We start from the raw sequence: 24,404 nt of genomic DNA, 5'->3' as shown, positions 1-24,404 counted from the left end.
AGATCGGGGTGAATGGATGGGTCATACAAACACAAGACTTTGCCCTTGTGAAGTCAACGTTGGCTTATTTTAACTTTTGTATTTAACGTACTTAACTTACCAAGTTAACTTTGTGTTTAAAACTGCAACCGTTTCACAACGTGTGCCTGTCGCCAGTTCTCTCCAACAGCCTTATCTGTTGTTTTGGGAGACTTTGACAATTGACCTATTCTGTCGTTTATGTATGAGGTCGTGCTGCCTCGAACATTTGCCAAATATTGGAAAAAAACTGAGCAAATGCTTTTTGAGTTAGAAACACGTTACTGACACCTCAAATATACACTCAATTTGTTTAAGTGGATTGTTTTATCAGTGAACAAAAGGTTCACATACAATTATATTTTTAATTTCTTTAGTTTTTTTTCATACAAAAATAAGATTAATAAAAAATAAAACTTTTATGTGTTGATAAGAAAACTTAAAAGAGCATCTTGAAGGCTTCGAGAGGGAATTTTGCACACCGGCATGTCCCAATCATTGTGACTGATGAGCCGAGAAGAACATAATAAAATAATAAAATAACATTTAACAGTTTCTCTGTTACATTTCCTTTCATCCACAACAAATATGCTGCCTTGACTCACTAAAATGATTACATCTCATCCACCAATGTCGTGCCAGTATATTAGAGTTTTAAGCAGGACTAAAGATCATGTTGGTTTAATGGGACTGTCAAAGAGAAGTTTGCACACCATTTCAGATGTTTCCACACCATACCAAATGAACGCTTCTTTAACCACACGGAAATAGCTGGTACAGAACATAAACAGGTAATGGAGACTTAATATGCCATTTAAAGGGATAAAAGCAATCACCACTTTGAGAGAAAAAGAGAAGCAGAGTCCTGACAGTTAGTGAATATAAGGATGCCACGTCTGACTTCTCAGGCTTTCGAGACTCATGCCGAGCATTCCAACTCAACCACCAGCAGACAAAATTGAGTTTAGCTATTTACCAAAGTGTTCAGCACACAGAGAGACTGCGGAACCATGCTGATCAAACACATCCAATAAAAACAATTCGCTAAGTGTTGCAGCGTAATGAACCACTTTGGAAAAGGAACTGACAAAACGATTAAACGGTTAACACCAGCAGGAGAATGCAACTGGAGGCCTATTTATTTTAGTATTTCTTGCACCAGTGCAACAGTATTGAACATGTCTGAATTAAACGAATGTCAGCCACAATCAGTTGTAAAAACGGCATGTTGTTGTTTCACTGCATTTTTATTCAACTCCAACTGCTCATCCCCTGCATTCAGACCTGGACTCAATCAAACCGTTTTCTAGCTGCCAAGAGTGATGGAGCTCCTCGAGGTGTGTGTGTGTGTGTGTGTGTGTGTGTGTGTGTGTGCATGTGTAAATCTGCTCGGTCCTGATCTCATTTTCCTTGTTAGGGGGGGGGGGGGGATTTGGCCCAGGTTTTCGTAGGCCTGATCCTATTAAGACTTAGCTGCAGACAAATGCAGCCCATATGGTAATGTGCTTACGGAAGGCCAGTGGGGGACTACACTGTATACTGCATCAGTCAAGGCCTTCTGATCAGAGCCGAGCATGGATGAGGGACAGTCTACTTGAGAAAGTTGAATGCAATTCCTGGATTATGGACAGTCTGAGTTTCGCAACCCTGCTGGTTTCTCAACCTCTTTTCTTCTTTGTCTTTCTCCGCTCCTCTCCTCTCCCTAGATCATCTATTATCTTTGCAACTGTAAATCTACTTGCAAGAACAAGACAGAAACCAGATATGTCAAATTTACATTTTTTGTGTTTCAGTTATTCCTCTTCTGTCTCTACACCCCAACTCCAACGGAGCCCTCAGGGCTCTTAAGGATGCTTAAAAGCCTCGGGAGGCCGGTAAATCTGCCCAGCGACAGAAGCTGAGACTGAACTCCTGCAGGTCAGAGGTCATCATGTCTAGTCTTGTCTTTTCCTTGAAACCCCCCCCTCCCCGCCTCTCTCATAACTTCCCAAATAGATCCTCATTCTGCTGCTCTGCAACGGGCCAAGCAAATCCCCTTTACAAGTCTACCGCGAGACTACACGAACCAACGCCTCCTCACCCTACCCCCCCACTCCCTTCAAATGGAGTGTGCAACAAAATGTGCTCCCATCAAAACCAGGTCAAGATTGTGAACCTAATCTCCTAGGCTTGTTGGTGAGGATTAGGTTGACCGCGTTTGATCTGGCAGGTGGTCTACAAGGAAGTGGAGGGATGGACGGGGAGAAGATTCATTTTCTGTCTGGGAGCAACTCCGATGGGTCGTCTGTAATCGGCTGATCCAATAGAACTCTTTTACAAGACTCCCCAAAAGATACATGCTGGACTCATAAAATGGATGAGTTTGTGCAGAATCAAATGAAAGGATTTTTAAGACTGTTCCTGCTGAGTGAAGATTTTATAGTCGGGCGGAGGTGAAAACCTACAAGAAGCTGTCATGGTCAACTTCCAAACAACATGGGATTTTATTTGATTTTGACAAAAATTCGAGACATTGATTCCCATACATTTATAAATCTACACACTGCAATTCTGACAATAAACTACATGTTTAAATTGTGTCATTGAGGAATAGCACACATAGTGTCCAGACAGTTCAGTTTTGGGTTGAAAATTCGGGCTAATCCTTCTTGTTCTGCTCAGATTAAGAGTCCTGCCAAAATAATCGCAGAGATTACTGGGGACAGACACTCTGAGTCAGGGACTAAAATGTGACTCAGGGGTACATGCTGCAGTTGTGATACGGTCTGAGTGTGGTCTGGTGGAAGAATGTGTTGAGGATGGTGACGGAGGTGAAGAGATGCCATAAAACATACACCAGACTAATTATGTTGTCTTCACATGAGAGGAATCTGCCAACTAGTTGACCCTTTGTATCTTTTTGAAAATGGTATCATGACTTTGCATTGTTGGAATAAATATTCAGCCCTCCCCATCTTTCCCCTTTCTGTCCCACTGACCCCGTAACTCTCTGTTTAGCAGCTCCAACCCATTTTTAAGCGGCTGCTGTTACAAAGCACTCTTTAGTGCCACAGGAATGATGAATGAACTTGACAGCTAACCTGATTTAAAGGACTCTGTGGCCCTTTTTGGTGTGCCAGTTCTGGTGTATAATGTTCGCTAAATAATCATATGAGGGCTGGTCTGCCTCTGAACCCTTTGGTCTTTGATCCCTCACAAGGATTAAGAGACGAGTCGGCTGTGACGGACGGAGAATCTACATCAGTGTCTGCCCGGCTGTTAAGTAAGCAGTGACGAAACACAGTAAAAACTATTTTAACATTTCAAATAGCTGAAACACTGAACAAGTTGAAGTCATAGTTGGCAGTCAATTTACAATTACTGAAAAAAGTTGAAATGGGAGTTAAAATGGAAGTGATGAAGAAATTCAACATCCAGTTTAAGTGTAAGTGCTTAATGAAGTTGAAGTGTCAATATAAATGTAAGCCTTGAGTAAAGTTGGGGGGAAAGTGCTGAAAGGAGTTGAAGATTCAAAGGAAGATAAAGCACAGAAGGGAGTTGAACGTGAAGATGATAAATTGGCCTGATAAATTAGTGCAAGTTCAACTGTAAAAACTGAAAGATGATGTCAGCTGAAACACTGAAAGCAGTTGGAGTGATTCAACAATGGACGTTGTGGGAGTTAGAAAAGCTGAAACATTGTTTTTTTCCAAAGGTGAAGACCTGAGATTTGAAAGGGTACTCTCCTGTACCTTAAAGTAATAAAGTGAGTTCAGATGTCAGTTGAAGTGTAATCACAGAAAGCATAAGAACTATGATAAGGACTAAGAAATGAAAGCAGTGAAACTGTCAGTTTTGTAAGCACTGAAAGCTGATGAATAGCTAATTGGAGAGGAAGGGCTCTATTCAAATGATCTATAGTGGATGATCTCCATGGCGAAGTGTAATTAGGGCAACTCCACCTTCGCTAGTTAAATGGTGCAGAATCTGGGCACAAAGTCAGGCGCAATGGCAAAATGGGTTGTATTTAGTCTCGTAATTGATAACAGGTGTGTTTTGGGCATTGTCCATTGGGACCGGAGGGGGCCCTGAATCCGGAGGCTGCATAACGCGCTGGCTTGCAGTTAGGGCTCAAAACACAGCCGTTTAAGGGGAGAGGGCAGGCAAACTTTGAAGTAGCCTCACATTTAAACTCTCACACCAACCCAGTATCACACACACAGAGGGATGAGGAGGGAGACGCTGAGTTCAGACTGAGGTGTGTGTGCACCTTCCACACGAGGCATAAAAAAAGCACTCGCTGACTCTTTATGACACATACTGTTGGACAAATACATGTGTGGGGGAAGCCTCCTACTGTGTGACAGAAGAATTTGTTTTTCCCTTCACTTAAATAAAAACACTTCCACTTTAAATTAGTGCATTGAAATTCCGCGAAGTGCAGGAAATGTTTGACGCAATATATTTGTTTTGAACATGCATGCATGAATGAATGAATGAATGATGAATGAAATTTATTTATAGAGCGCTTTTCACAGACATGACATCACAAAGTGCTTAACAGCAGAAATTTTAAAACATAAAAAACCACAATGTGACCCTAGGGTCAATAAATTACATACACAGAATGAAATAAAATAAAATAAAATAAAAAATAAAAATAAGATAATAAAAATTAAAACATATTTTAAGAGCAGGTCTAGGACATGGGTTTACTTTTACACAAACGCCAGCCTAAACAGGTGGGTTTTGAGCTGGCTTTTAAAAGTATCCACAGTATCTGCAAGGAGCAGAGTTGCAGGCAGAGCATTCCAGAGCCTCGGGGCCACTGCCTCAAAGGCTCGGTCACCACGGCTCTTAAATCGTGTGCGTGGGACTGACAGAAGACCTAGAGCGTTTGACCTGAGAGTGCGGGCGAGTGAATAGGGGTGAAGTAAATGAGCTACATAAGCCGGAGCCTGACCGTGAAGTGCTCTGTAAGTGATGGTGAGAATTTTGAAGTGCATGTAGGAACATCTTTCTATCTGAATAATGTGCCCTGTAAATAGCAGGAAAATCCTGCGCCATAGACTTAACACCAGGTTTTGCGTTTGGTGTGAACGCAGCATTAGGCATCAGTCATAGTTAGGGGTGCAACGCATCACAAAACTCACGGTTCGGATCACGGTTTTGGCGTCACGGTTCGGATAATTTTTCGGATCAGGAAAGAAAAGGGGAGGAGTTAAATTTGCTTTCCATTTATTAATTAAAGAACTTCAAGAACACTTAAAACAAAGAACTTTGGGCAATAGTCTTACATAAAAACCAAAAATATTGAAGATGTCCAATTTGAAACATGCCGCGGTGATACCTTGTTGTTGTTGTGTCTTGGCCCCCGTCGCTGACAGACTGGGGTGGTGGTGCTTCAAACTGTATTGCCGTTATCGTATGTCTCTCTCTTTAAACAACGCCTACATACCGTAACGGTTTCGTCCACCACCCTCATCCCGTCATTATAAGTTACAGGGAAGACAAAATCCTCCCAAATGATGCCGGGGGCTTCTGAAGTTCCTCCGCTCGCCATGACTTTCACCGTTAAATGCTTTTAACCTGGTCCGTTCACGTGAACACACTACTGCTTTATATCTGTTCACTGACACTCTGCATTGATATTCGGGGACTTGTTACTTGAAAAGAAACAGCAGCAGTAGAACTTTATTACACACTATGATGATTATACTGTAAAAAAAAATACTCAATAATCCGCGGTTCACAAGTGAGCCGAACCATGAGGAGTGATCCGAACCGAACACGGATCGATCCGTGATCCGTTACACCACTAGTCATAATCCTTATTAGTGTGGTATGAGATTCTGGTTGTACTGTAAGTGTGGATGTGTGTGCTCATGCATGAATATGAGGTCTGCGTTGGTGGCAATGCTGTTTCCTTTAATTGTTGAAGAGCAACAGGTTGTTCCATTATTGAGTGAAACATTTGTCCTCAAACAGCATGAAATTTGCTTCACATTAGCTGAGCCGAATTCTCGCGAGTTATAGGAATCAATTCATCTTCAGTTTTTAAATATTGAATATCAGGAGTGCTTCACATTCTCTTGACAGCTCGCTGGAAACACAAATATAAAAACAGAGGGGTTGTCTAGGAATTTGTGTTGACGTTGTTTCCTGTTGATCGGCCATGGCTCCCACAGGAGAAAACAAAATCACAGTTAACTGGTTTCCCCATCCCCATCATGACTCTTCCTGAGTTACAGTACAGGGGAAATTACCAGGCTATAAATACACATTTTTCAAGGAAAACAACAACATGATGTCAGTATGCTCTGTAAGACTATTGATTACACATACTACACAGAAAAAGGCAAGAGGGGCTGAAATGATCTGGAAATGAATCCATTCTTTAAATATCCTATTACAGACATCCTCAGATTTAAAGGGCCAGTGTTGTCGGTGCTGGCTGGCTTCTGCAGACAATGACAATCAATCAACTGTGCACAGCATTGTGACAGAAAAAAATGTAAATTTAATATTTCTAATAAATCTAGAGATCGGTTGTATTAAAGTGAAATAGTGGCTAAGAACGTCCAATAAATCTCCAGATTGTTCTGATGGATAACAACAAGGGATTTAGGAAACAACAGTAAACCTGAGGATCTCTCACATGCTTTTGCTAACAAAGAGATCTGCACTGTGGGATCTGGGTCTGCAGAATTATGTTTGTGTGAGTGAGCAGCAAAAGGGGACGTTTCAGAGAAAAAGAGCATGATGTTAGGAGGAGCACGGGGAGACATAGTCTGTCTGTCAGCATGACTGATGAGAGCCGTTATCTGGTACTTGTATGTATGTATGTGTGCGTGCGCGTGGGTGTGCATGTACAGTGTGTGTGTTTGCATGTCTGTGCTGACAGCTACCTGGCAGACAGTGCTTTCAGGTGTTCAGAAAGGAAGGATTTTGGGACATGAAGCTTTCAAGAATTGCTTTTGGGCTCAAACTCAGTTTTTTCATTGTAGAAGCAGCTACATGACAAGATGAATCACTTTGTCATCTGTTTGGCTCGTTGATATCATTGAAAAGGAGTCGATGAATCAGATGATCGTGTGAGTGTGTGCAAGCGTGGATACCTTGGGCTCGAGCAAGAGCGCTCCCTGTACATGACCCCTCCTCCACAGGTCCTGGAGCAGTCAGACCACTGAGACCAGGCCGACCACTGGCCGTGGACCGCCCTGGGACCGTGCTCCCCGAATTTAACACACTGACCCCTCCGGCACCACTGGAGGAAAAGGAGAGATAAGGGAACGAATGATGAGGAAAAAGACGCACAGAAGTAGCTCTCTTATCAGAACTTGAGAGTCGGCCCGGGCCTCTTGCCTGAGTTTCCTGGTTTGGACAAATGCCCAGCACCACACCTGGACACCCACACTCTCTAGCTACAGCCAAAACACACACACACACACTCACACACACAGTCACACACATCACCACCTCTCCGTCTCTCTAAATATCATCTTTGGATCATGTGAAGAGGTACGGCCGTTCTCTGTCCAGCTGGGAGACGCAAACATGCTTCTGCAGGTACATGCAGGCACATGAGCCGCCTGCGCTACCTTTTTAAGCCAAGATTTACTTTGGTTCAAGGAAAGTTTGAATACTTTAACTTAAAAGGATGATTGCAATTGATCACAGCTTGGCTGTTATGCTCACAGCCATTATTTCTAACAGTTATTATAACATTACACTCACTGAAGTAGTTACAGCGATCTGGGAACACCATGACATCTCGACAACAAAGGCTGATTTATCTAAGCCACCGGAATATCGGTAATAATCTGCCGTTACACAGGAAATGTGTTTGGACTCACAGCTGCAACAAGCACATCACATCACAGTAAGTAAGTCGATCTGTAAACTGTGATGAATCAATTCAACCGACAGTTTGAAAGTAAATTTAAGGTTTGCCCTCAATTTCTCTCACATAAATATTATTAATTAATTGGTTTGAAGCAACAGTTAAGCATTTGGGGAAAGAGTTAAATGAATTGATACTGTGCGATATTGTAAGTGAATAAAAAATGTTGTATCCAGCGTAGGGGCATCCAAGAGTGTGCTGAATCTCATTTTCTCCTGTGTTTCAAAGAAGACACTCCATATATACAGTCCATGTTGGACCGTATAAATATGTGACCTGTGAACTTTGTTCATTTCTGTATGCACCCTATGCACTATTTCCTCACCATGTCAGGTCCACAGCTGGTGCCTTCTGCAGCAGGCATGTACTTGGTCTCACACCGGTGCCCCGTGCGATGACACCACAGCGACTTGCAGATGTCCTGTCAAACAAGCCAAAAACACAAAAACACACACACACACACACTCAGTATGAGGTGTCTATCAGATACGGTCTTATTTTACCATCATCGGTTTTCTTTCTGCCCGTACACTGACAGCCTCTTGGCATCATCTTCCTCCCCTCTCTCCTCTTCGTTGACCCGCCAGCACCTGCTTCCTGCCAGGACCACCATCACGCTGGTCAATAAGCCCCCGCCGGGGATAAGCTTCTCCACAAAGCCTTGGTGTCAAATCGAATCACTGTACTTCTTTAATGAAACGGGCTATAATTGCATGTGTCATCTGACCCAACAATACGGAGACAGAGCGAGCGAGTGAGCACAGAGGGAGAGCCCGGGTCGAAAGACAGGCGGCAGAGTCTGGCCACCCGCCCAACTGCAACTGACAACAAGAGAGAACCCAGAAAGGAGGGAGCAGGAGAGGCCGCTCCGGTGTGTGTTTGAGTCTTTGTCCTCATTCTCTGATGCCGAGTAGGTGATTGACAGCCATACCAGCATGCTGAAAATCATTCTACATGAGCCTATCAGGGACAAAAAAAACAACTGTGAAAGGCAGCCCTAAATCTGCTAATCAGCGTGTAGGTTAATTTACCACCCACTGACTTGTACCCAAAAGCAGATGTAGATGTAGATCTTCTGTGAGGGAAACATAGCAGGGATTTGGAGAGATCGTGAATAGCCAAGGCGATGAAGTGCGTGCTAATCCGTCATATATACGATTTGGCCAAGTCGATTTCCCAGCAATTACAGCCCTGGAGAGGATACCCTGTAGTATTTTAATCAGCATTTACATGTGAATAAACACCAGTGAATGCACCCAACATAAAGGCTCATACCACAAGGCTTCGGAGGGGTGGGGGTAAAGGCTGAGGATTCCCATTCAGTTTGTAGAATGCATTTATAAAGGTGGGTCAAATGTGGGGGGTTCGGAGTTGTTGTGCAAAGATCATGCTAATTAATAAAGTGCCAATTAAGCACTGCACCATTAGCGCTGCAAACCAGACAATTGCAGCCCCTGTGTGATCCGGGTGCTCCATCTCATGCCGGAGGCTCATCTAGTGAGCCTTAGTTTAGGCAAAGGGACACATGAATGATGCTTGATTGAGGAATGTTGGGCTCCACGTAAAACCAGGACGATTCACATATACTGCTACAGATTTGGTTCTTTGTAACTGCACAATTCAGGTTTAGTTTAATGATCCGCTTTTAGGAATCATCCTTCTTCTTACTTTGGTGTATAGTGTCTTTGTTGGATCGTATAACATGCGGCCGAACTTTCTCAAAAAGGAGACTTACCACAGATCGTGTCTAGAGAGCACCCCAGTTAAAACCTGGAAAAACGTATTCTTTGGAAACAGCAGCAGAAAATGTCCAACATATACTTTTCAGTTGATGTGGTTGCTTGATTGTCATTAAACAGTTGCCATTTGACACGTCCAGCAGGTATGGAGCAACACGAGCATTTTGAGTGTTTTAGCAGTTTGAATATTTGTGAATGTAACTCCATTATTCTTTTGTTGTTGAACTCCTGAGAAAAACATCTGGCTTTGGCTGCGAAATGCTCCACTTTGATCACCAGCCAGTCTCTAACTTTGATATTTGATGCTGGGGAGGCAGCACATTTTTATTTCGCATTTTTGCTGAAAAGAAATTTCGTGCTGCAGGGGAAAGCATCCCTGATGCGAGCAGTGAGAGTGAATCAATAGCAGACTATAGCCGCCATGAAGATCTCACCTTGACAAAATCAAGGCTGCACAGTTTGGCCTTGGAACCAAACTGCCACTTGCACTGCGTGTCTGCGTTGTACAGCTGCCCGGGAAGCTGTTCAGGGTACTTGTACTGACCAATCTGCTTGGGCTCGTCCACCAGACAGGATGCCTGGGCTGTTCTGGTGAACACAGCAAACCAATCGTGTCGGTCAGGGAGAAAGCAACGGGACTAGCAAAGTTGAAAGTGCTTGTGCACTTGCACGAGGCGATGAGACCTACCCAAGGAAGCGGCTGAGGTACTGCCGACTGCAGGTGGACCAGAAGAAGACCCCGTTGTTTCCAGCCAGAGTTGGAGACATAATGTTGCCTTCTGTCTTGCGACAAGGGTTCCCCTCGCCATCATGGATCATCCCAAAACTAGATAACCAAAAAAAATTAAAAATAGAACCACGTAACTTTATAGTTAAAAAAAGACATGTAGTGCAAGTCCCTTAATGAGTAGAAGTTTGGGCTTCCAAGAAAAAGAACATGGCAGTTATTCTTCAACTGATCGAGCTGATGTCATTGTTTACTCACACGATATAGTAAAATAAAAATGACGCTCGTTGCAGTCATCAGAAAATCACACATGCTTGCTGATACTTACTTACTCATTCTTCACTGCGACATGTTTAGCACTTACCTCTTTGGTCATTTATCTGCCATGAACAGTTTTAAGCCTTGAGTCATCGTGTTTCTGGGCAAGCTGACCAAATTCATCAGGATATTGCATCTTATAGATATTCTGACATATTGTAGCGTTGTCGTTTTAGCCAAACATGAAATCGACAGCCTTCTATCTCAATGAAAACATATGGAAACACAAACACTGAGCCATGTTTCCATTATTCTCTCATGAAGTGGATGAGGTAGTGCTCTTACGTAATGCTCCTATTTCAAAAGAATATTTGTTTCTTTAAATTAGACCGCATTTATTTTATTAAATATATATTCATTACAACCACTCACAGCACAGAGCCAATATAGTGACTGGTATACTGAACCGCTCTAAGATGACACCACGGTCTGACATAGTTTCATCTGGTTTTGTCTGTGTGGTCTCTTGTGGTGTATACGGAAACATAATAAGAGTTAAGAAAGCTGCAGATTTTGTCAAACATACTTGTGTCCAGATTCGTGAGCGATGGTGAAGGCCAAGCCCAGTCCCGTATCCTCATTGATGGTACAACTCCTGTACTTGCTGCACATTCCACTGATGGGGGCAAAACCTGCATTGAGAAAGTAAGAGGGAGAGGGAAAAGGTGTTAAGATTATGAGATACTAAGGCCCTGTCTATACGTATACAGAACAAATAAAATGATGTCCACACAACATTAGTTTTACCAAATATCTCCAACCACACTAGAACGCAAAAATGGCCTTTCAGGAACAGTCTCCTGCCAAGGAAGACTCTGAGAAGGTTGGGAAATGGGCACGCGCTAATTGGAAAAGATGACTTCCTCGTTGACCAAACACTCCGTTTTTACATGTCCACACAGGTACACAGTAACGCCTTAGAAGACGTTTTCAAAAATATCTGTTTCAGTAACTTAAAACATGTGGACGAGAAGCCAAAAGGTAAAGGAAAAGAATATCTGTATACGTGTAGACAGGAATTTGGCTATTACGGACGGCATAAAAAGCGGAAGGGTAAGAAAATCAAATATCCAACCATTAAATTCTTCTGGCTTCTTTCCTTTGGTGTAACTGAGCACATTGTTTCGGTTAGAATGTCTGACAGATTTGGCAGACAAAAAAACATCTGACATATTTGCATATTGCGTACATAAATGCATGGTGGAGGCTTCCACATCAGCTGCAACCTCACAAGCCCGGGCCAACTGGACTTAAGTTTGTTCCTAGACTTTGATAGCCGCTCGGTTTAGAGGACTACTGCTGATGGTGGACCGGACCACATTAGGGAATAAGATAAGCGATCCTAGATGTGGGATTTACTGGAACAGACAAGCTGATGAAAATGTTCTTACTGTCTTCTCTGGCAGAAGTTTCTCCTAATGGACCCAAAGACATAAGAACATGTATAGTAAAAACATCAATACCGGTATATGGTTGATGAATATGAATTAAATAGCCAGATGTATAACTTTAACAACATATAGTTCATAAATAATTCTAATCATGAGTCACCTTTCCTTTTTTTTACCATTACTCATGCAGTTAATAACTTACGGTGCTGCTCTGAGATTACTAACAATTAGTGGTGTGAAAGCAATATGATTATGGTATTAGTCAGGCTTAGCTGGCTGCGTTGATGTTGTTCCAGCTGCCTTTTGTTCCTACACGCGTTAAGATTTATGAATAAACTGAACATAAGCTCATCCTAAAGTGCAACACTGGTCACTTCACGCATGGTGAGGCATGATTCTTTGTCAACATTTGTTTCTTTGTTCAACTTAGCTTATCCAGACCTTGGTGTTTGACACGTATGGTTGTTTTTCACACAGATTTTAAGGACTACCATGGCAGGATACTTTTAATGAGCTCTTTTCCTCTAAATTGACAGTTAATCAAGGTGATGTTTGCATTTCTGGCCGAGTGTTCTGCTGAGCTTGACTAGAGATATACCGACTCCACACATTTAAACCTGGGAGAACAAACAATCTGCAGCCACTGGGTCAAGTTCTGAGAAAGCACGTAGTTTATTCTGCGCAGGTGCATCAGCTTAAATAGACAGTCACATGACACACTCACACCTGAAATGCATTGGCAATAATTGGGAGCACAATCAGTTGCTTCAATTAACACCCCCACTTGATCACACATTATTGACAACCATAAATCATACAAGGGGAAAAACATGGAAACCAACTGCACTTAACTGGCTATGCCCCAAACAAGAACATGGAAAAAGTAAGTAGCTTTGCTTTAGTAGCTGGTTTTGTCATCAGGTCAGCTACCATCCGGTCTGTTGGGCAATACTCCAAACATACTTTACAGTCATTAACAGTTGATCTCACAAAATGGTATTTTATATCAATGTGCTTACATCGCTGTCTGCTCACTGGATTCTTGGCTAATGCAATTGTACCTTGGTTATCTTCAAAAATCTTAGGTACATCATACAGACAGTCATCAAGATGTTCAAGCAGTTGAGATAAGTAAAGACACTCTTGTGTGGTTGCGGCCAACGCCATATACTCTGCCTCACAAGTTGACAGTGCTACCGTTGGCTGCTTTTTGGTCTTCCAGGAAATCAGAGGACCATTCTCACTCAGACTAACACAATAACCAGTTGTACTGCGTCTGTCAGTTGCATCACCTGCCCAATCTGCATCACTGTAAGCAAACAACCTCAGCTCATCACATTTTCTGTAACACAACATTTTGTCATTTGTGCCCTTCAAATATTTCAGTACATGCTTAACAGTTGTCCACTGCTCTTCTGTTGGCTCACTGAAATGCTGTGACAGTCTGCTTACAACAAAGCTCAGATCAGGTCTGGTGCATGAGGTTAGGTAGATTAGGCTACCCACTGCCTCTCTGTATTTTCTGGGGTCACCTAGCTTCTCATCAGTGTAATGCAGCTTTGGTTCACAAGGTGTTGACCTGGGCTTACAATCCTGCATATTAAACCTGTCAAGCAGCTTGTCAACATAGCTCTGCTGTGACATGGTCACACATCCATTACACTGGTCAAAAGTGATACCAAGAAAATTCTTCAGTCTGCCCAAATCTTTCATCTGGAACTTCACAGCAAGCATCTTTTTCACTGCTTTTAAAGCACTCTCATCACTGGCTGCAATAACCAGGTCATCAACCCAGATCAGTAGGATCACCTTGTCATGTTCCGTTTCTCTCTCATAAACACAGTGATCGGCTGGATTCTGTACAAACATATTTTCACATAGATAGTCATGCAACATTATGTTCCAGTTTCTACCTGATTGTTTAAGCCCATATAGTGACTTCTTTAGTCTACACACCATCTTCCCATTTGTCTGAGATTTTACATCATAACCCTCTGGCTGTTCCATGTAAATCTCACAATCAATTGGTGCATGTAAGTAGGCGGTTTTAACATCCATCTGATGCAGGATCAGATCCTCCTGGGCAGCTTTCTGCATCAACACTCTCACACTAGTCAGGTCGGCAGTAGGAGAAAACGTTTCTCCATAATCTACACCCATCCGTTGACTGTATCCCTTGGCTACATAGCGGGCCTTGTACTTGTCAGATCCATCAACATTGGTTTTGAGAGTATACACCCATCTACCCCCCACTGCTTTCTTGCCCTCAGGTAAGGTGGTCAGAGTAAATGTGTTGTTATCCCTCAGTGCCTTCATCTCCTCATCCATTGCATCTATCCACTTACTTGAGTTGGATGAAGACACAGCATCTCTGAACGTCTGTGGTACATTACAAACCATCCTGTAGCAATAATCAATGTTGATCTGAGCCTGATCACTCTCTATCCCATAGAAGTCTGGCCTCCTCCTCTCTCTAGCAGGGTATCTCCGTGGAGACTGGGATTCGGGCTTGACTCCACCTGTCTGTAGGCCTATCTGGCTTGGACCTGGCCTAGCTTCTGGGATGTCGTTCTGCTCGGGTTGGTCAGGGTCAGGTCTGGTTGCGTTAGACTGCACACCAGTGTCATCGTCGGACATGTCATCAGTCTGCTGTCCCTCAACACAGGACATGAACCTCACCAGTCGGTGCTTCATCACCTTCCTGCTGTCAGGGTAGTAGACCATATAGGCTGGACTGTTCTTGTCATAACCAACGAAGATGCCCTTGTCAGACCTTGACTCTAGCTTCTTCCTGTCCTGCCTGTAGGCGTAACATACAGTACCAAACTTCTGCATCCTGGAGACATTAGGTCTCCTTCCTGTCAGCATAAAGTAAGGTGTCTCTCTAGTGCGGTTGTTGAAACATCTATTCCTCACCACTGCTGCTGTCTGGACCGCATACGGCCATAGCTCCTTGGCTAACTGGCTCTCCAAGAGCATACATCTCGCCATGTCAAAAAGGGTTCTCCAGTTACGCTCAGCAGTGCCATTCTGGTGTGGTGAGTATGGTGCTGATCTTTCATGTCTGATTCTATTCCTACGCAGTAGAGCTTGGTAACCCTGCCCTGTGAACTCTGTACCATTGTCAGACCTGATACACTTCACTTTCCCATATGGGGCTGTGTCGGCTAGAAACCTCTCTGTGGCTTCTACAGTGTCCCTCTTGTACTTTAGATAGTACACAAACACTGCACTTGAATAGTCGTCAGTAAAGGAAAGTGCATACCTATACCCTTCCTTGGACTCTGGGTCAATGGGGCCTGACAAGTCAGTGTGAACCAGCTCTAAGGCTGATTTGGCCCTCACATCAGGCTTCCTGTTTCTGCTCTGAGTGAACTTGCCCTGAGTACACACTTCACATATCATGGGTTTGGACGCTTTACCCCTGATTGACATTCCATCCACAACATTCTCTAACTTTATGACATCATCAAAATTACAGTGCCCCAAAATCTCGTGCCACGTCTGAATATCATGACAGCTCATACATTGATCATCACAGTCATTGTTTACTGACACAGTAGGCAAATAGAACAGTCTGTTATGCTCATAAATGAGGAAGCGCGTACCGTCTCTATACTGCAAGACGTTTTCTCCTTCCTTGAAGATCACCGTTGCCCCACGATAAGTTGCAGCTCTCACGGAGAAGATGTCTTGGGGATACGAGGGGATGTACAGCGCCTGCTTCAGTGTGGTACTGAGGTGCCGCCCCCTGCTGTCGATCAGACACACCTCGGCGTCTCCTCTGCGCTCCGCGACCCCCGTGCAGCTTGTGCCATCGGCCAGCTCCACGCAGTGCGTCTCGGACTGGAATCGGTCATCGAAGTTCTTGAACTTCGCCAGGTCAGTGATGATATGCGCCGTCGCACCGGTGTCCACCATCAAGCCCTTTCTGGTGACACCGCTTCCTGGCTCGCTGGTCACCAGCTTGAACACGAAGGTGTTGTCATCCATCTCCTCGGACACTCCACGCGCGTTGTCCCGCTGCCACTGTCGCCATCCTCCTCGCCGTCCGGTACTCTCGCCCTGGCCGTACCACTGTTGACCACGCTGACAGTCTCTTACCTTGTGACCTCTCTGGCCACAACGGAAACAAACAATGTCCCCGCTCTCGGTGCTGCGTGCACCTGCGCCTGCTGGGGCAGCCCTCCTTGGATGCGCCTGGGCCCTCATGACATTGTCGTCGGCCGCAGCTGTGCGCATACCTTCAGTGCTCTCATAACTGCGCAACTTAGTCTTGAACTCCGCAAAAGAGAGAGTCTCATAACTTTGAGTGATAAAAATGGAAAAAGGCTTAAATGAGTCTGGCAGCCCCTTCAAAATCATTGCAACCAATAGTCCATCGCTTAAAACCTCTCCAGCATTACGCAGCGCTGTGATCGAAATCTCAGCACGTATGACATAGTCAGTCACACTCTCACTACTCATCTTTTGCAAAGAAGTCAGTTCTGTATACAGGCATACAATGCGGGGCTTACCCTTGCCTGCATAATAGTCACGCAAAATCCTGAGCGCTCCACGCCCGTCATCCGCTGCCTCTCGCATGACCAGAGACAAACTTTTGTCATCAAGGAATTGGATCAGTTCCGCGTACGCTTCCGCGTTCTTCGCCGCATCCTCAGCCAGTGCGTTTTCTTCTGCGCCATCGGCGGGCTGATTCAAAATGGTGTCCTTCAGTTTCTGCAACCGCAGATGTCCCAAAAACTTTGTCTCCCACAGTTCATAGTTCTTTTCGTCCCCATTAAAAACAAGACGAGACCAACGTGAACTCGTATGTCCGCTCATGGTGCTGGCACTCCAATCCGTGAGATACGCACACAAGCAAATGTCTCTCAGTGGCTACTCACGCCGGATATCTCTTTGCACAAACGTCTAACGCATCTGGGCCCATAACCTGTTCTGCTGAGCTTGACTAGAGATATACCGACTCCACACATTTAAACCTGGGAGAACAAACAATCTGCAGCCACTGGGTCAAGTTCTGAGAAAGCACGTAGTTTATTCTGCGCAGGTGCATCAGCTTAAATAGACAGTCACATGACACACTCACACCTGAAATGCATTGGCAATAATTGGGAGCACAATCAGTTGCTTCAATTAACACCGAGGACCTTTGTTGCATGCTACGCCCCCTTTCATGTTTCTTGTCTGCATCTCCACTGTTACTATCTATGCTTGGGTTTACGTCAGTGTTTGAACACACCCAGTAAAATGTAGCTTTTGGTCACAGTGATAAATCTTCAATCTTCAATCTCCTCTTCCTCAACCTGTCTTCCTTTACTCCTTGGTGTAATGTCTACACCCACCGTATCACCTCTTCCCCTGTCTACATGCCCAAAATTACAACATAACTCATGCAAGGGATTGTGGGATGTTGTCACCGCAAGACAGCTGACGACCGTCGAAGACAGCTCCTACATCTCACAGAACTCTGTCATTATACTCCATTCTGTCAACTGATGCTTCCCACTTGGCTAAAGAAGTAGGATGTTTGGCTTGTTATGGTGAGCTGTCTTACCCAGGGTGTCACAGGGCTCATTCTTCCAGGAACAGATGTCCAATCCAGTGAGGAGAACAGCGTGGTCGTGTCGTTTACCACCTTTCCCCACCAGACCTGACTGCCACTGACAGAAACTGTTGAGGGACTGGTCAGCATGGTGATTGATGGTTAAGCCCAGCTGAAAAAAACAGATACAGAGCAAGAGTGAATTCATCGTTCGCCAGTAATAAGTGCAAAACAACACATTTTGGCAGAATTATAGTGTGAATCAGCTCACCGGGTCCTGTTCCAGGAGCAACAAGCTGACCACCACAATGTTGATGTCCGACCCAATGGTGCCATCTTTGAAAAGGCTGGAGACCTGCAAAGGAGTAGAACTAAATCTAATATTCATGGTTTTCTAATTGTCCTGTACGCTCATCTTATTATCAGAAATACAGTATAATGTTTAGCCATAAGTAAGATGTATGCACTGCTCTTATCTGGGTTAGTTTACAGGTAGAACAGCAGACTTCCTATCGTGAAAATGTCTTGCACTGCAAATATGGAGGGTAAAGGTCAAACTTTACATTTTTGAAGACAGAGTGAAGACATCCGGAAGCTACTTTTAAGCAGCCCTGCTTAATGGTCAATGGTAATCAACATCTGTCCTCGGAAATTTTGCAAAACTCTGTTCAGCAAAAAGAAAAATGCAGTAATGCTAGCTGAACAACGTTGCCCGTTTCCTTCTTCTTTCACATTCAATTTTCAGAAATTGTGATTTGAACAATAAACTGTTTCAAATGATTGCACAAACAAACTTGAAACAGATATGCTTACTTCTCCCCAGATTTGACATTTCATCCACGAGGAATATTCATTAAAATGTAACTTCAAGGTAATCCGATTTTTTAAAACATATTTTAAGCTAGCTGATGTAACGTTTGCTTGCAGCCAACGCCATTTTTTTTGGCAACATTTAGCGATTAGAATGTGACAGAGTTCAAATGTAGCGCAACAATAGCACAAATAGAGCAGGTTTACAAAGTCACCCCAACAGACTCGGTAATGTTAACATTTGATGATATTAGTCACTGCTGCAGACCAGTTATAGCAATAGCAGCAAAACCCTTCAGTGCATTGAATATAGCCTAAGGCTGTGTTTTAATGCTTATGAATTCAACTTTTCATTTGTAGGATAATGAGCATCCTATTTTTTCTTTTGAAAGTTCCATCATCTCACCTTAAATGTAAATTACTTATATCTATAACCATGATAGCAGATTAGCTTGCCTTAAAGCTAGCTCGACTAATGTGGTCCGTCACGTGACCCTTGCCTTGCAGGTCGTACTGCTCTGTTGAATCTCCCATGTTAGATAAATGAACACGTCCTGGGAGGAACAGAGCAATACAACAGATTTTCTGTGCATCTTCAAACCATCACTATGTCATATGTTGCGTGACACCTCCTCCTTTCCCTCTCCTCCCTTCTCCCACCCCTCACCATGTTCATGACAGTTAGGACGTAGGTGGTGACGTTGTCCCTGCCGTGTTTCTCCAGCATCTTCCTGTCCGCCACCACCAGGGTCTCCACATTCAGACCCCCCACCCTGTTGGAGTTAATGGGCGATCTCTTCGCCCTTCCTGGTCCTTCCACCTCAGGTATCGCAAACTCGTCAGGCATGATGAAACTGTCCTCAGCGGGAGGCTTGGGAGCATCTAGGAGGGCAAAACAGGAAGGGAGGAGGGACAGAGAGAGCATGAGGGAGAGAGATAAAGACAGTGAGAGAGAGAGAAATAACTCGGCAGTCTTTTTCCTGGCTCGTGCCGGGTGATAAGGGCACAGGCTCTGGTGTTGAACGGACAGGAAATTCACTCCCCACACTGCTTCCTACCTCTCACCACGAGAAGGGGAGATAACACTGTCAACTAGCCTGTGGACTGAGTAGCCTCAGGCTAATGTAGCCCTATTACAATGGACATATCTAGAGACTGCAGTGGTTTAGGGTTAACCGCTTTCTAAAATATTAAACACTTTCACGTTTTGAAGTGGTGAAAATAATGCTATGCAATGCTGTATGTTGAAGAATACAGTTTTATGGTTAGGCTAACGCTTATATGTCTCCTCATGGTTTAACTGTTTGTTTCTGTGGCTTCTCTTCCCAGGCAAAAATAGAATTTTAATGAAATTGTCCTTTTTGATAAAGAGATTGAGAAATAATGTTAAATTAAAGATTAATAGGCAAAAAAATCCATGGCAAGTCAAAACATATTGCATTGTGGGATCCTACACTATATACCACATACCACAATACTCTGTTAGAATGTATGGTGATTGTCCAATACATAATTGCATATTATCCACAAGGGTGAATTCCATTGAGTCTGTCCTATATTGACATATGATTATTATTTTCATATTACATCTTTGATAGATTACATTATAAATCACATAGCAAAGTAAAAAGTAAAACCATGATGGCATGTTGTAATTGCATACTTGCAGTTGACAGTGTTAACTGCATACTTATCTGAATTATCCATATAACAGTTGAATGCATTTTTACCACGTGTGTCTGTAAACCACAGATGTATGTTTAAAAAAAAGAATTGGTGACTGAGTTAGGCTGCATTCACACCAAATCCGTCGATTGTGTGGGTTGTGCGGTGCTGTAGGAGAGTAAATAACCCATTTGTGTGACGTGATGTTGTGAAGTTTGATAAATAAAATAAGTAAACGGAATATAAGGTTCCCTTACATACATTGCTTGCGGTGTCCGCAGAAGTGTTGCCTCTGCAGCTTTCCATGCTGGTAGTCATGGAGATGATTCTGCTGCTGATGATGCTGATGGTGAAGATACGGGTTGTTGGGCATTGAAGAACCGGTGCTGGATGAGCTGCTGGATCTTCTGTGCACAATGTGTTCCGCTGAGCGTTTGTAGACGACATGCGGGTGGTGACCATCGGGGGCGCTGTAGCTGTGTTGTTCAGCCAGATGTTGGGGTAGCGGGGCAATTAAATACTCTTCCTGAGACACACGGATCAAACCTGACTGGAAGACACAAAAACAAAAGACATGGACAATGCCACTATTTCTATGTTGTCCATCATTTGTTTCTTGAGTTACTGCTTTTAAAGAAAACAAGCAGCTGTTGAATGAAGCCAGAAGTAATTTATATTCAATCCAGAGAGGGCTAACACTTCCAAACACAACCAGACCAGCTACACTTACCACCAGACTCTATCCTACCATTAGGCAGATGTGCACTGTGCAAGAACATACAGCTGTTGAGTGGAGGAGATGTCTTATTTAGCTGGAAGACGTATAGTTGAGCTATGTTTTAGCAACATCTAAATCATTTCTGCAACAATGGGTTCAAGCCAAGAAAGGACTTTACTTCAGAGCATGATTCACTTATGGCAGACAACATTTGTTCACATAAGATAACAGAAGATTAAATAAGATGGTAAGCCTATATTTATCCCCGGAGGGGAGATCCAGAAAAAATATAAATAAAAGATTGATATAAATAGAGAAGTAAAACATGTTAATAATAATAATAACAATACTTTTGATACATCTTTTGATCCTGGAATTGTTAATCTAGGATCTAAATACAGACAAAAAAAGCATAATTATCATTCACTGCTTCATCCATTACCTGACACTTACTAATCACACATTGTACTTAATGTGGACATGCATATATGGCTGCATTTATTTTTTTCTACATCTTTCACCAGTGAAAGTGACCAGTCAACCCATTTCTGCTGTAGAAATGGGAAAGATCTGAATGGATCCCACCTTTGTTTACATGTTACAAAGCAAATGAACATGTCCAGCTCACCACCATGTTGTTGAGCAGCAGACTAGCTCCGTGTTTTGGGTCTCTGGTTTAGTCGAGTGGCCTTAGCTGCCCTCTAAACTGAGAGACTGAGCGACTGAACATTAAACATTCCGTCTGACCACGGAGTTTTACCTTATTCACTCCACAACCCACCGAATGCACACAAAATAGCTGTGCAATCAATCAGACGCACACAGACACACATCCACACACGCTCACTGACTTTATCAAAAACATACACATGCACCCTTTGACCCAGTGACTTCTGACCTCTTTGTGTATGTGTGTGTGTTTTGGAGTCATCTGCTTCCCCAGCAACCTACTGAAGTATGTGTGTGTGTGTGTGTGCATGTTAGTGTGTGTTTGACAGGACCCCTGCTCCTGTTGAGCTGACCCCATTCCCCCCAGAGTAGCAGGTGGCAAAATAAACAGAGGCAAGACAAAAGAGAAGCCATGGCAAGGCTCTTGTTGTCAAAACAGTGACTGGATACATGGCAGACTGCCATCATCAGCCCCATCTGTCCCTCTATCCATCCTTTCACCTATCCATCTATCCATCCACCGATCCATCCATCTATCCTTCCACTTATCCATCCTTCCATCGATTCATTTATTCATCCATCCATCTATCCTTCCTTCCACTTATCCATCCATCATCCATTCTTCCATCCCTCTAACCGTTCAGCTGCCAGCACATCTTTGATCTGTTAATAAATAATTTTCTTAATCCATCAATCTTCCCTGGTGCAATGGTAACTTTTACAGGAAGTCAGTTGTCAAACCTCATTATTTTTGACTGTGTCAGGTCCACACGGTCCAATGGTTGGGAATTTTTTGTTCTGCTGTGTCAATGGCTTGAACCTCCGCACATCAATATCTGCCAAAACATCCTCGAGCTAGATACTTACAGCTCAACCTGCAAGAAGATGTCCCCCTGGGCCATGGACTAAATATATCGAATCCAACACTTGAATTAAGAAAGAGAAGGTCCTTGGCAAAAATGACTGAAGCTTCCCAAAATAGATTAGAATTCAAAACAGAGCTCGAGGAGGTCAAACATACACCTCATCAAATACTCCTCTTTTAAAAATGTATTTTTTTTCTAACAGCTCCATCTGACAAACAATATCAGTGTAATCATCCCGCAACACTGGCAGATAACTTCATATTTTTTTAACATCTCACTGAGCTTATCAAGGTAACATGAACATTAGATTCATAAACGTAATATGAGATTATCTTGTATTTTATTTTATTTTCGGAATGCATATCATCTAATTTGTCATGATACAAAGGTGGTGTAAATGGTGACGCCCAACCTGCCTAACAACCACTGGATCCAAACAATAAGTCTATGAAAGGTCCAACCGACAGAATTAACTTCATTAACTTACAACTCACATCCAGTACATCTCTCTCTCTGTCTCTCTCTGTCTCTCTCTCTCGCTGTATCGTAACATCTGCCAGCTCTCCACTTTCTTTTCCAGCAGTTAGCAGCTGGATGTGTCTGTGATGATAATGACAGGAAAACTTATTCCATCTGCAGGGATGGTGATGATGTTGTAGTGTGGGTGTGTGTGCATTTTCTTTGGTCAGCATGCACTGTATGTTTTAGAGAGTACAAGACAGAACAACTCATTGTTTCACTTCAGCAACCCTGACGCTACTGGAGTCACAACAGGTGTGGGGAAGGCTGCTCCAGGCCGGGGCTGGAGAGTTTTTCAACTCCCATTAGAAAGAAGTTGTCTAGGGACAGGGGGCATTAGAAAGATGTTAATTACTGAAAGAGGGTAGCTTAAAGACCAAGAGGCGATGTCAGCCGCACTATATAAGACGATGTAAAGAACGGAATGAATCAGTTGCTCTCCAGAGCGTAAGCTCGGGTTGAAGAATAAACTCTATTGCATCGAACTCTGTCTGATTCCAGTGCTTTCTGCAAACATCACCGGGACACCAATAGGTACGAAGTATAGAATAAGAATAGAGCTGGAGCAGTGGTTTAGACTTCATCAACTGACCCAGTCCGATCTTCTGTTGTCCGACACATCACCTACTGCAGCTCTCAGCAGAACTGCATCAATGGATCAACACCACGTTTAAACCCAGAGGAGCTTTAAAATATGAAGCATCTTGCAAATAATACATGTACCACATTATTCCCTATGTCAAACCCAATGCTTTCAAGTGCTGGCCGATACATTTAATGATGCGCGATGAAAAAAGATATATGAGCTGTAGAGGTTCACAGCGCCCTCCGCAGACACCAGAGAAGGGCCATCTGTAGCGTTGATACAGCAGACCTCAAGTTGTCTCAGTGCATTAACACGTGGCTAAATTAAAGGGATGAACCCTCTGTGAAACGCCACTTTACCTTCCTCCCATAATGCAGACACACATTTCTCTGACTCTCACACACAGATTCACACAGTCAAGATTACAGGTTGAACCAGGCCACAACCAACGAGCTATTTTTCCACATGAGAAAAACTATGGTAAAGCCAAACCAAGCCGCTCAAACAAACAGCTCTCTCTCTCTCTCTCTTTCTCGCTCTCTCTTTGGCAACATAACGGTTTATGTCAGGGGAGACAGAATCTTTAGCTTGTCTCTGTATCAACTCTACTCTCTTTTAAGGTTTCCTATCATGATATTACAAGGCAAATGAGTAAGTGCTTACATGCTGTTAAAGACTGGTGCCGAGCGGCGAGAAGCCCTAAGCTGGTGATTACTGAGCTCTAAAGCACATCTGCACTCCAGCTCAGCAGAGGATCACGTGTGTGGTGAGGGGGGGGGGGGGGGGGGGGGGGGTCATACAGGAGCAGAGAGGCCCTTCAGGCATCAAACTTATTCAATGGCATCACAATCTGAGTAATTACGGTTTGCTGGAGTGAATTATGTGTCTTTAAAATGGGGTTAGAACTTGGATCAGAAGAAGATGGCACAGCATACATGAGCCAAGCAGCAA

General features: G+C 43.5%; 1 protein-coding gene across 1 annotated transcript in view; it reads right to left on the bottom strand.

Annotated features, from left to right (window-relative positions):
* The window catches only part of adamts18 (ADAM metallopeptidase with thrombospondin type 1 motif, 18), a 70,517-nt gene that overhangs the window by 27,660 nt on the left and 18,453 nt on the right, over positions 1-24,404 (bottom strand). The window contains exons 2-10 of the mRNA XM_079281541.1: positions 20,357-20,645; positions 19,098-19,312; positions 17,892-17,975; positions 17,633-17,792; positions 11,211-11,316; positions 10,328-10,465; positions 10,074-10,227; positions 8,226-8,321; positions 7,116-7,264 (exon numbers count right to left, since the gene is read on the bottom strand). Coding sequence (XP_079137667.1) covers positions 7,116-7,264; positions 8,226-8,321; positions 10,074-10,227; positions 10,328-10,465; positions 11,211-11,316; positions 17,633-17,792; positions 17,892-17,975; positions 19,098-19,312; positions 20,357-20,645 — 1,391 coding nt within the window. The remainder of the gene's footprint in view (positions 1-7,115; positions 7,265-8,225; positions 8,322-10,073; positions 10,228-10,327; positions 10,466-11,210; positions 11,317-17,632; positions 17,793-17,891; positions 17,976-19,097; positions 19,313-20,356; positions 20,646-24,404) is intronic.

This window comes from Melanostigma gelatinosum (assembly GCF_949748355.1).
Source record: "Melanostigma gelatinosum genome assembly, chromosome: 2".
In the NCBI taxonomy this organism is placed as follows: Eukaryota; Metazoa; Chordata; class Actinopteri; order Perciformes; family Zoarcidae; genus Melanostigma; species Melanostigma gelatinosum.
Note: the sequence above shows the minus strand (reverse complement) of the source record. Positions and strands in the feature narration are given on the sequence as shown.